The sequence below is a fragment of the Erythrolamprus reginae genome, chromosome 3, assembly GCF_031021105.1.
Source record: "Erythrolamprus reginae isolate rEryReg1 chromosome 3, rEryReg1.hap1, whole genome shotgun sequence".
Taxonomy (NCBI): Eukaryota; Metazoa; Chordata; class Lepidosauria; order Squamata; family Dipsadidae; genus Erythrolamprus; species Erythrolamprus reginae.
In genome coordinates, this window is record NC_091952.1 from 159,309,544 (window position 1) to 159,322,144 (window position 12,601).

The 12,601-nt window shown below is 36.6% G+C and overlaps 1 protein-coding gene across 2 annotated transcripts in view; it reads right to left on the reverse strand.

Annotated features, from left to right (window-relative positions):
- Positions 1 to 12,601, reverse strand: part of CDH18 (cadherin 18) — a 310,510-nt gene that overhangs the window by 70,955 nt on the left and 226,954 nt on the right. For both annotated transcript variants that reach the window (XM_070747111.1, XM_070747112.1), the window contains one exon: positions 9,334 to 9,501. In XM_070747111.1, the coding sequence (XP_070603212.1) occupies positions 9,334 to 9,501 (168 nt within the window). The remainder of the gene's footprint in view (positions 1 to 9,333; positions 9,502 to 12,601) is intronic.

Here is a 12,601-nt window from a genome sequence, read left to right on the forward strand (position 1 = left end):
TTTTAATTTATTCATTAATGATCTGGATGTAGAAGTAAATAGTGAGGTAGCAAAGTTTGCTGGTGACACTAAATTGTTTCGGGTAGTGAAAAGTGAAATTGATTGTCGGGAGCTCCAGAAAGATCTCTCAAAATTGAGTGGATGGGCAACTAAGTGGCAAATGCATTTAACCTAAACAAGTGCAAAGTTATGCACATCAGGGCAAAGAACCCCAAATTATACCTACCAACTGATGGGGACCAAGCTTTCTGAGACAACCCAAGAAAGGGATCTTGGGATTTTGGTGGACAGTTCAACGAAGATGTCAACCCAGTATGCAGCAGCAGTAAAAAAAAAAAAAGAAGCAAATTCCATGCTTGGCATGATTAGGAATGGAATCAAAAATAAGTCAGTAAGTGTTGTATTGCCTTTGTACAAATCAATGGTGAGACCACATTTGGAGTACTGTGTACAGTTTGGGTCACCTCACCTCAAGAAGGATATAATGGAACTGAAAAAGGTGCAAAAAAGGGTAACAAGTATGATCAAGGAAATGGAGCACTTCCCTTATGAAACCAGATTGCAACGCCTTGGTCTCTTCAGCCTTGAAAGACGGCATTTAAGGGGTGACTTGATTGAAGTGTATAAAATAATGCATGAGATAGAAAAGGTGGATAGAGAAAAATTATTTTCTCTATCACACAATACTAGGACGAGGGGGCACTCCCTAAAGCTCACAGGTAAGAAAGCGAGGACAAATAAAGGGAAATATTTCTTCACCCAGAGGGTCGTTGGTTTATGGAATTCACTTTCAGAAAAGGTCCTGACAGCTGTCAGCCTTGATAGCTTCAAGGCAGGATTAGACAGACTCATGGATGCCAAGTGTATCAGTGGTTATTGAAATGGATGTCCATGTGCTGCTTCTATGTTGGTTGAGGCAGGCAGGATTCCCTTACCATTCATTCATTCATTCATTCATTCATTCATTCATTCATTCATTCATTCATTCATTCATTTATTTATTTGTTGGGGATCAAGGGAAAGGGAGGGGTTTGCCTTCTCTTTCTACTCAAGATCGCTATGTACAATTTGTGGGCCACTGTGTGACACAGAATGCTGGACTCGATGGGCTTTGGCCTGATTCAGCATGGCTCTTCTTATGTTCTTACTGTGCAGCTAAGGTTCTTTTGGACACACTGTAGCCCTAGCCTAATATTCTACTTTGCATCAGCAATGCATTGCTCCTGGTTTGGCCCGGTTCTGCAAACCAGTAGCAGCGGTGGCGGGAGGCTTATGTGCATTTGCAAAAGCATCGAGTACACAGGCAAATTAGTAGTAATGGATTTTAGAACCCACTATTGCTTTGAATGGGAATCCCACAAACATGAAATAAAAGCAACAGTCTACTGCTGTTATTCATTGCTGTAGAAGTTGAAATTCTTAAGTAATCTTTAAAAGCCCTCAAAGCCAGTGGCCATAACAGTTTTTGTTTTGACCAATTTCATAACTTTGCTGAGTGTGAAGAAGCACTGGCTTTCTTTGGGACTCATTTGTGTTATAGTCTAAGAAGTCATGCTGTGTAATGCGACTCAGTAGTTTAAGTGTAGTAAAATTTTAAAAGAACATAAAAGATATGAGATCCTTTCTTTTGTTTCCCTGAATTGTTTGACTTTGGAACTGTAACAGCATCTATGTCTTTGAAGCTATAGAGGGGAAAAAATACAACACTTTTGAGCTCGCATCATTCTTGCCTCCCAAATGGCCAGGGAAACAAGGTCTGTAAATTTCATTGAGTTAAAAGCTAAGCAATTTAAAAATCCTGAAATGAAATGAGTTCTCCTCCTCCCACATTGATGTGTCTCACAATTGTAAGAAACTTTACAATTTTAAACTTTACTGCGCTGAATCAGATCATTTCTTAAGAGAACATTTGTGCACCCACCAGCTGACCTTAATATGAAAAGAAACTAAAATGTACTTGCGCTCTGGGGCTCAGAAAGCTGCAATTATGACTGCAGTGGGTATTGCAATACAGTTGAACTTACCATTTGGCTATCTTGAGACATGTAGGCTAGAAGAATTGTGTGTGTGTGCTTGTGTGTTGCGAGGAAGGGGGGAATGGAAAGATAAAATCAAACTATTATTTTAAAATTCAACAAGTTCAGAATCAATATGATAAATCAAGAAGTAGGCGAAAAGGTTGTGAATCCATTTGTGATTAGCAGTATCCAGTTATTACTACATAACTACATTGCTACATACATATCATTTAGGATAAATACATCAAAGGTATTTCTTTTTGTGCAAAAATGTACATGCTATTTGAAAGGAACTCTTTTTTGAGCAATTTATGAGTAACTATGAACTGAATTTGTCTGATGCGATATGTCCATCTATCTTTTAATTTTGCCGGTACTTAATGATGATCAGTTTTTAATTGATAAACAATACAGAAAAGCTTTCAATAATTCCTCCCACCTCTATCTTTCTCTCTGTCTCATTCTAAAAATAGTAGACAAGAGTTTGGACTTTGTTTGGATTAAAAGTAGGCTGCGTTTCCTGCAAATTGTGAGGACTCAAACAACTTCAATAAGGACATACCCATCTGTTCTAAGAACCACACTTATTTTCTGTCAAGAGAAGATTGGACAATTTTTTTCAATTACAGACAATAGAGGGAATGATCAATGAAAGAAAACAGATTCCCAACAATGTTTTTGCAACAATGGCAATTCCTTTCTTTCTTCTGAGAATGCATCTTGCTTTGGATATTTTTTTCAGTTTGCATTTAAACTTCTTAAAAGAACATAATGTGGTGTTCACAGTCTTTCCAGTTTATACCTAAGAATAGTACTAACATCCCTGACAACATACGTGGGTGTTTCTTTACTCCTTGGACTATACTGAGTAATACTTAAATGCATTAGTTACAAAGCAGTTGACAGTATTTGGCAACAGCTGTGATGTGTATAAAAAGTATTATGCTTGGTAATACAAAATCAGATCACTAATACCAAGTAAGATCAGATAAGGACTTTTTGCATTTTAGGATGATGAAGTCAAATCTTGTCTTCTCTAATTCCTATTAAGCCCATCTTACCAACATTTTGCTGTTGTCTCCCTAAACAGCTGGATATAGCGAAGTGTGAACCATAAAGAAAACAACTTGCCAGAGCTGAAATAGCACAATACTGAAAACAATACAACTTTGAAATGATGAGAAGCCCTCCCTCATTATTTTCCACACAGAGGCACAAAGCACAGAGGTAACAGGAACAAGAGACGAGAAATTTGAGGAAAAAAAGGTTCACTGTGACTCATCTTGTTTTACGATGTTATTATTTTTTTTAACGATGAGACCAATATAGGATGTGATTGAAAATGAACATAAAACTCTTGAGGAAGAGAACACCACAGTTATTTTATTTTAATTTGCAGGGGTTCTGTGTGCACATTGCAATCTTTGAACATAATGGACTATTTCATTGAAAAACTATCCTTTTCATGACAGCATCTTATTCTCTTTAATAGGTGAATTCAATTTCTGTTCATTTTATGCAAACATGATCATATTTCTTTAATTCATTCATCTCACAGAAGTTCTTGTCCATTTGATATCATGAAGACAGGTTGATGTAATGATTAAAGTGCTAGACTAGAAACTTGAAGACTGTTTGGACAGAAGAGCTTACTGGGTGACTTTGGGTCAGTCACTTTCTCATCACCCAGTCCATCTTCCAAAATTGTTGATTGTGGGGAAAATAAGAGGTGGGAACATTATATATACTGCTTTGCAAAAACAAAGATAGGATAGAAAAAGAATGAATGAATGAATGAATGAACTATCATGCCATTGCTATGAAATGAATAGCCACATTAATATTAAATAAATGAAACACTAATTCAGTATTAAAATGGACCAGAAATTCTATCCATACCTATACTTTCCATCAATTGCACTATACTATATATAAATGTTTGTATCTGTCCATGTAACACGTCTGCATTCAATCATATTTCCTGTTAGTTGGCTTCTACCTTTGCTGCTACAGCAAGTAGAGACAGTTTGTTACTCAAAGCAAAATCTTCCCTGCTGATCTTGAGTTGGGAATAGAAGTAATAATCAGAGAGGACTGTGGTGAGAAAAAACAAGAAACTGGATAAAGCAGAAGTAATGGTGGGGAAATGTAACAGTTGATAACCCATGGATTCAATAAAAAAACAATGCTGGGTTTTGAATCTGACTTGAATTGGGCAGTGTTTGCTCTGTTAAAGGTTTGCATGCCCTGTCTTCTAGCTACAGAAGGTGGAGTTAACCTACAGTATTATTTTCTTGTCTCCCTTTGTTAGTGACTAACTATTGCTGGATATGAGTTTTGTCTGAATTTTAGGCAATAATGAACCTCACCCCAATCAGTGAATTCAATGGACGAATTAGTATGGATGAGGGTCATACCTGCTCTTCAAAATAGACATAATATTCAATGTTATCAGCTTTTCATATATATGAATGTGCCTTTGAATTTGAAAAGGCTGATTTGGCTTTTAACAGATCTCTGGTTTGGACATAGCTTCCTTCTCATTAATCTGTTAAACTGTTGGTTTCCTGCAGTGCCATTTTGGAGGTCACATGACTATTACAGAAAAAAAACCCACACACTTTAATCCATAAGGAAGCAATACATTGTGCTGTCAAATATTCTATACAGATGTAAGACATGGTAGATTCCTATCAAATAAGTTATCATTTACATTGTGTACATCAGTCCAGAAAATATATAATCCTTTACAAACAGCACTAATGGATACAATTATGAAAAGCCACTTCCAGAAAGAGCAGAAATCATTTTAGAAAAGGCCAGCTTTTCCCTCTACACTAATGACTCATAGAAGATATGATTTGATGATGGCAAGGACAGCATTGATTGTTATAGTCCCAAATAATTGAATACCTCTGCCTCAAATTCAAGGTACGTGGTACTTATTCTAAGCCATGGTACATGTCTCAGAAAAACTTGTTGTAAATGTGATAGGGATTTTGAGAAATTTTCTTCCTTTACCATCTGAGTAAATATCTTTATCCACAAAATTACTTAATGCATGTCTACTTAGTTTTTCACTGCATCTAAAAAGAAGAAGAATCTAGATTCCAGCTGAGAAAATTTTGGGCATGAAAAAAATCTTTTAAACTAGTTATCTATTCACTTCAACTCTTTACCTAATCTATTTGTGTTCTTCAATAAAAGATACAAAACATTGGCTTTCTTTTGTATGGTCTTTTTCTTTGTTTAATGAAAGAACACTCAAGTATATTGAAGTCTTGCTGCATGCAAGTCTATTTCTAAGAAAGGAAAATTAATGTACCTGATATACTTAAATGAAGCACTGTCGATCATTTACCATTCTCTGAAGAAATCATTATAGAAATGTGCTTGAAAACTGCTGGCACCCTTATACTTAGCAAGATCATAAATACTGTAATTTGAACAGAGTGAACACTAAAAATCCAGATTTTTTTAAAAAAACCTTTGTATAATCATAGAGCCTTGGAGATCTTCTAGTACAACCCCATTACTGAGACACGTGTCCACATCTCAGACAAATGGTTGTCCAAACTTTTTTTTAAAAAAATTATCCAGTCAAGGAGCACCCACAGATCCTAAAGGCAAACTGTTCCACTGATTAATGATTCTGTTAAGAAATTTCTTCTTATTTTCAGGTTGGATCTCCCTCTTTCATCCATTGTTTCTTGTCCTCTGCTCAAGGTGCTATGAAGAATAAATCCATGCACTCTTCCCTACACCCATCTTCAAGTATTCCAAGGCTGCTATCATTTATTTTATTTATTTTTTATTTATTTAGTTTGTGAAGATAACGAGATAACAGGTGTAAGTATAAACATGAACACGAGCATATGAAATAAGTACAAATAAATGGGGACAGTAGGACAGGGCAGTAAGCATGCTGGTGCGCTTATGTATGCTCTCTTACAAACCTCTTAGGAATGGAGTTAGGTCCATGATAGACAGTTTAAGGTTAAAGCTATGGGTTTTTTAGGAAGTAACAACCAAGTCAGGTAGAGCATTCTAGGAATCACTTGGTTGCTGAAGTCATATTTTATGCAATCGAGTTTGAGTTTGTATCTATTGTTTGCCCATATATTATTGTGGTTGAAGCCGAAGTAGTCACTGACAGGTAGGACGCTATAGCAGACAATTTTGTGTACAATGCTTAGGTCAGATCATAGATGGTGAAGTTCAAGGCTGTCAAAGCCCAAAATGTCAAGCCGGATGGCATAAGGAATTCTATTGTCTTTCTTCATTTTCTCTTTGTTTTGCAATCTTAAATCACCTTGTAAAACAGAATGTTCCTTTGATCTAAGAGGTCTTTCTTTTTGAAAAAAGGTGTTTTGGATTGTTTGGTCAGTGACGATATTAAAAATCATACCATTATCCAATCAATGAAGATTTACAACTGTAAGTAAAACAATCACATTGCCTGCCTGTGTTTCTATAATTCTATCTAGGGTCTGTGTTGCTTTATGTGATCCTCCTTTTCCCATGCTCTAATTAGCAAATATATTATAGGTTGTGTTATTCTGAATCCAGTTTAGTACAATGAATACTGAATTTCAGCAGCTGTGAGCAATACTTCCAGTCCTAGCTGGAGATGCCATACAAAGCATCTGTTCTACCACTAAATTGCAGCTATTCCTCTAATAAAAATTACCCAATATGATTTTATAATGCCTGATGCCAATAATTCTGCACACTGACACAATGGCCTTATCACTCTAATACATCAGGACTTAAAACTAAGGTGCCCATAGTGCTGTCTGGATTTCTGATGATGCTATCTAGTTTGGTAATGAAATGAATAAGAAAATCACCAAGCTCAGAGAGCATCAAGGACTATACAGTTCAATCATGTGCTACAAATATCTATTATTTAAGTATCTACTGATACTTAAAACTGTAAAGCCCAGGAAACTGTAGACCAACTGATGATGCTACCTAGTTTGGTAATCAAATTAGTAAGAAAATCAATTGGTGCTACAAATATTATCATCTATTGATACGTAAAGTTATAAAACCCAGGAAACTGTAGACCAACAACCCTTGGAAGTCTTCTCCGAAAGAAAATAAGCTGATTTTAGAATTCATAAAGAAATACAGTTAACCATGAAGGTTTATAATATGAAAATACTTGTATCAATAACTCTTTGGGGAATTTTCTGGGGTGACTAGCAGTTTTTGATGTTGTTCTATGTAAGCATATATAGGCATAGGTTAAAATTAATGTCTTTTATTATTCAAACATGATTTTAATATTGAAATAGCTTATTGAAACTCTCTTCTAGATAATGCACTTTGCATCTTTCTGCATTAATATTTTAATCCTATGTCAAATACATCGCGAAAAGAGTGTTTAATTTTTTTCATATCACCAATTAAAAGAAAGCCAACATGCATTAATTATACCATTTTCTGTCTGTTCAATATTACACTAAGGATTTGGTGGCAAACTTTTCTTTGGTGCAAAGCATTTTTCCCATGCATAATATAATATTAAAAATATAGAGGTGCTTAACCCTTTCCTTGTCCTTTCTAAATTGAAGGATTATCACATCAATTATAGTATTTGCTGAACAAAAAGAGGAAAAACAAAAAATGGGAGATAAAGCGAGTGAGTGAAAACAGGAAAAACATTTTACTGACTACCATTTGCTTCTGATGAATGCAAATTTAATAAATAAATAATAAAGTGCTTCTAATCAAATTCTGATCCAGACATGTTGGTTCAGACTTCCAGTCTCATGTTATCCATCATACACTCATTACTTTATTACAGGTAGTTCTTGCTTCACAATGGGAAATGGGACCAGAATTTCCACTGCTAAGTCATGTGGGTGCAAAACCTGATGTATATGACTGCATCATGTAGCATCTACAAACCTGCAAGTCCCCATTGCTGTCATTCAGTGAGGATTACAAGATCGAAACATTTAAATATATTAAAGGGTTAAACAAGGTCCAGGAGGGAAGTGTTTTTAAAAGGAAAGTGAACACAAGAACAAGGGGACACAATCTGAAGTTAGTTGGGGGAAAGATCAAAAGCAACATGAGAAAATATTATTTTACTGAAAGAGTAGTAGGTCCTTGGAACAAACTTCCAGCAAACGTTGTAGATAAATCCACAGTAACTGAATTTAAACATGCCTGGGATAAACATATATCCATCCTAAGATAAAATACAGAAAATAGTATAAGGGCAGACTAGATGGACCACGAGGTCTTTTTCTGCCGTCAGACTTCTATGTTTCTATGTTTCTATGTTGTTAAACAAGGACCTCATATAACCATGATTTTGATTTAGTTCCTAAGATGCAAAGGCAATGGGAAAGCAGGCAGGAAGTTACAAGTCCGAGGAGGCTCACATACCCTGTGACACACAGATGAGTGCCATGGAGTGTGGCCAGGTCAGCCAGGGATGACTGCAAGAGCAGGCCGGGGGGTGGGGGGGCTGCTGCAGAGTGCAGGAGGGTGCACATGTGGCTGTTATAGTTCAAATGTGCTTGGATGAGGAGGTGCTTGGGACTGCAGGGGAACATGCATGTGGTTGCTGTGGCATGCCACAAAAGCAAATGCTGCTAGGCGAGATGCGTGTGGATGCTACAGCCGGATATGAATGCAGATAGTAGTGTAGGCGTACACTATGGAGTGTAAGTGTGAAGTTGCTATGGTAAGAAGCATCCACAAGTATGAGTTTTCCAAGAACTTGTACACAGTTGCTGGGATTCTTGGGAGAAAAAGTGGTGGGATCAGGATAAATTTACTGGAGCAATTTGCATCCTCCCTGATGGCTTTCCATTAACTTTGTTTGTCCCATAAACTGGCAGAGAAGGTCACAAATGGTGATCATGTGTTTGTGGGATACTACAAACATTGTAAGTGTGAACCAGTTGCCAAATAGCTGGATCATAATCATGTGTTTATTGGGATGCTGAGATGGCTAAAAACTCAAGGATTGGTCATAAGTAATTTTGGATGGTCCACTGTACCATGGGCCTTTGTAACTTTGAACGGTGTTTGAACATATGGGTCATTAACCTGTACTTGTATACCGACATCCATGAAAGCAGAAAAGAATAAAGACGGTTTTGCTAAGTAAAGATGAAGATTAGCACATCATTGAAAATGCTATTTCTTAAGAGTTAGTGAATATGATATGCCACTGTCAAATATCTTGCTTGTTATTCACAGCTCATCCTTCATTTTAAAAGAATCTCCCTAAAATTGTAACAGCAGACAGTTTTTGTTGGGAAGAAATAAATCAGATCAAACCTTTACATACTCTGAAGGAACCTGGGAGGATTGTCGTTGACATCGGTGAGTGTGATATTTACTGTGGTTGATCCTGATAGCCCTCCAACTTGTCCAGCCATATCTTTGGCTTGAATGACAACTGAATAATGCTCTCTGGCTTCCCTGTCCATGTTATGCAGAGCTGTTCTTATGACTCCTGTAGTGTTATAAAAATAAAAAAGGAGGGGGGGAGGATCAGGAAAGAAACATTATTTTAATCTTCAAAAAATAAAAATCAGTAAACCATTATCCAGAACCCCACCTGTTAATAAATGACAAACCAATTCACACAAGCTATCAGGTTTAGGGTCCAGACTGAAACAGAAATTCCTGGGCACCCGCTTTCATATGTCTTGACTGCATAAAGATGCAACTTTCTTTTTGTATCCACTTTAGTTTAAATCCTATATCAGTGATGAGGAACCTTTTTTGGTTTGCCTGCCAAAAGGGTGTGTGTGTGCGTGCTAGTGCATGCACACATTCTCACACACATTCCGTCCCCCCGCAGTGCCCCTGCACATCTGCACAACACCCCCCCCCTCACCCTGTGCTTGCACAAGACATTACTGAAGGCTGGGACGGTGAAAAAAAAACAGCCAAACAAGCAAACCGGAAGTTCGGGAAAATTGACTTCCGGTTTTCCCATTGTGCTGTTTTTCACACTCCAGAGGCTTCCTGAAGCCCCTGAGTGTGAAAAACAGCACAACAGGAAAACCGGAGGTCTGTTTTTACGAAATTCCAGTTTGTCCAATGGACTGTTTTTCACACTCCGGGGCTTCAGGGAAAGACCCTGAAGCTTTTGAAGGGTGAAACGGCCTTCCCCAAGGCTGAAAATCAACTGGATGCTGGAGCTGACATAGGGCAATGTCTCATATGCACGCTGATATGGCTCCATGTGCTACCTGTGGAATGAGTGCCATAGGTTCGCCATCATTGTCCTATACTTTCTCTTGCTATGGTTTGGTGGATTATTTTCCCTACACTTCTTAACCTTGAAGGTGGGCATCCGTAGGTTAAATTATTTTATTAATTGGACTTATATGCCGCCCCTCTCCGTGGACTCGGAGATGATATTATGAACATTGAGAAACTCTGATTTTCACATCTAACCCAACATGTGCACATACCCACATTTACAAATATACAAATGATTGTATATTGTATTAGATCAATAAATAATTTAATCTAATTATTTTTTTTAAAGCTAATATGCCTTACGATATGGCTATGTCTTAAAAAGTTGCTATATGAATGGATCATATGGTGAGGCCATCTAATCCCACTGGGATTGGTCCAAATAGTGCTGGCAGAGGTGGCATGCTGTGGGTCTTATCAGCCCGATTATTACAGCTGACATTGTCCAGGAGGAGGGTCTTTTTTGCTGTTGCTCTTGCCCTCTGGAACACCTTGCCCCCTAATGTGAGGTTGGCCCCCCAAATCATCTACCTTTTCATAAGGTCCTAAAGATGTAGCTTTGCCAATCAGCTTGGGACTCTTGTGGGGGAACAGTGAAATGGAGGTAGATTGGTTAATAACAAATCTCACCTCCCCCCCCCTGTCCACCCCCCCCTCTCCAGTTTTTGGTTTCAATGTTTGATTTGATGTTTTAATTGTACTGTATATATAACTGCATGTTACCTTATGATAAGGTGTACAGCCAATTAAACAAACAAACAATATTCTGGTTTGGGGGATTTCAAAATGATTATTTTCATTGAGGCAAACATATATATTAAAAATAAATGGCCTTACTAGGCCACCTCAGTAACAGCTACTTTTAGTACAATATTACATACTAGAATAATAACTTTAGCTAAGTCAGATATTTTCATTCTTTTTCACCAGTGGAAATGCCTTTTCTACTGTTGTTATTATGAAATAAGGCTGCCCTCCTGTCCAGGCAATCATGCCTAGAATCATGGAGACACACCAACACTTCCTACAAAATATAGATTTTATTATCAAAGGAAGACATTCAGATTCACCACCTGGTTTATTTTTTAATAGAACAAGTTTTAAAAATTAGTAATATTTTACAAACTGAGTTTGGAAAAGAATAGCCAGTACCAGTGATTCAATTTAGATAATAAGGTCACAGGCATCAAAGTTGATGAAGCCATCAAATTGTTTTCAAAGGCAGCTCTACATGGAAAACATTACAGTTATTATTGTGAGTGTGCATGAATCAGACTTTTTATCCTCAGCTGGTAAGAAGTTCTCCTATTGATTTTTTAAAAATCTCCACATGGACACTTTAAAAAGAATGAAACAGTTCCCTGTATCTAACTTTTACATTTTCAATAATGTCCCCTTGAAGAAATGGAATTGTTCAATTTGTTTTTAAAATTTACCTCTTAGGAATATCACTACAATAGCTGGTATATACCATGTTTCCCCCCCAAATAAAACCTTGTATTATATTTTTTGAACCTGAAATAAGTGCTTGACCTTACTGCCATGCACTCAAAAGCCCAATTGGGCTTATTATAAGGGGATGTCTTATATCGAGGGAAGCAGGGTATCTAGCCACTTTGAAAATTCTGTTCCTAGTGGTTAGATCTTACACCGTGAATAGAAATATTGTACATTAATCACCTACGCAAATGTTATGCCAGCTTTATGTATATTTTATTAATTTATTATTTGATTATTTTCTTCTCTTAGTTTTTTAAATATATGATGTTTTTTATATTCGTGTAAGCAACCTTAAGTTGCCACGTGTAAATAGGCAGCAATATAAATTTTCTAAATAAATAAATATTTAAAAATGCAGAAAATAAACCTAGATTGATGAGAATATGTTACCATACATGTTTAACATACACAAGTTGTGGTATGATAATAAAACCTAAGTAACAGTTCATCAGCTACTTTGGCATAGTTTAGTATACATGCTATAAATTCAGTTTATCAAAATAGTAGAGACCAGCAGTGTTTTGGATTTTTTAAAAAAACATTAATGAAAAGTTCTTCAGAATAGGCAAGGCGAGAAAGTTAAGACTGAAACAGCTGCATAGAGTTTTGGGAAAAGAAGAAGATAGTTAAAGAAATTTGGATAACAAACTGTGTATTCCCCCATACACCCCAAGGCACATCTTTCCCAAAAAGCTTCCAAATGACTCATCAGCCTTATAACATATCAATTTGAGATATTTGACAATCAAGTTTTGTAAAGTTCAGACCAAGCTATTTCTAATATTTAATTTACATTAAATGAAAACTAATTATATTTCAGTGTCACTAAAATCAATATAAAA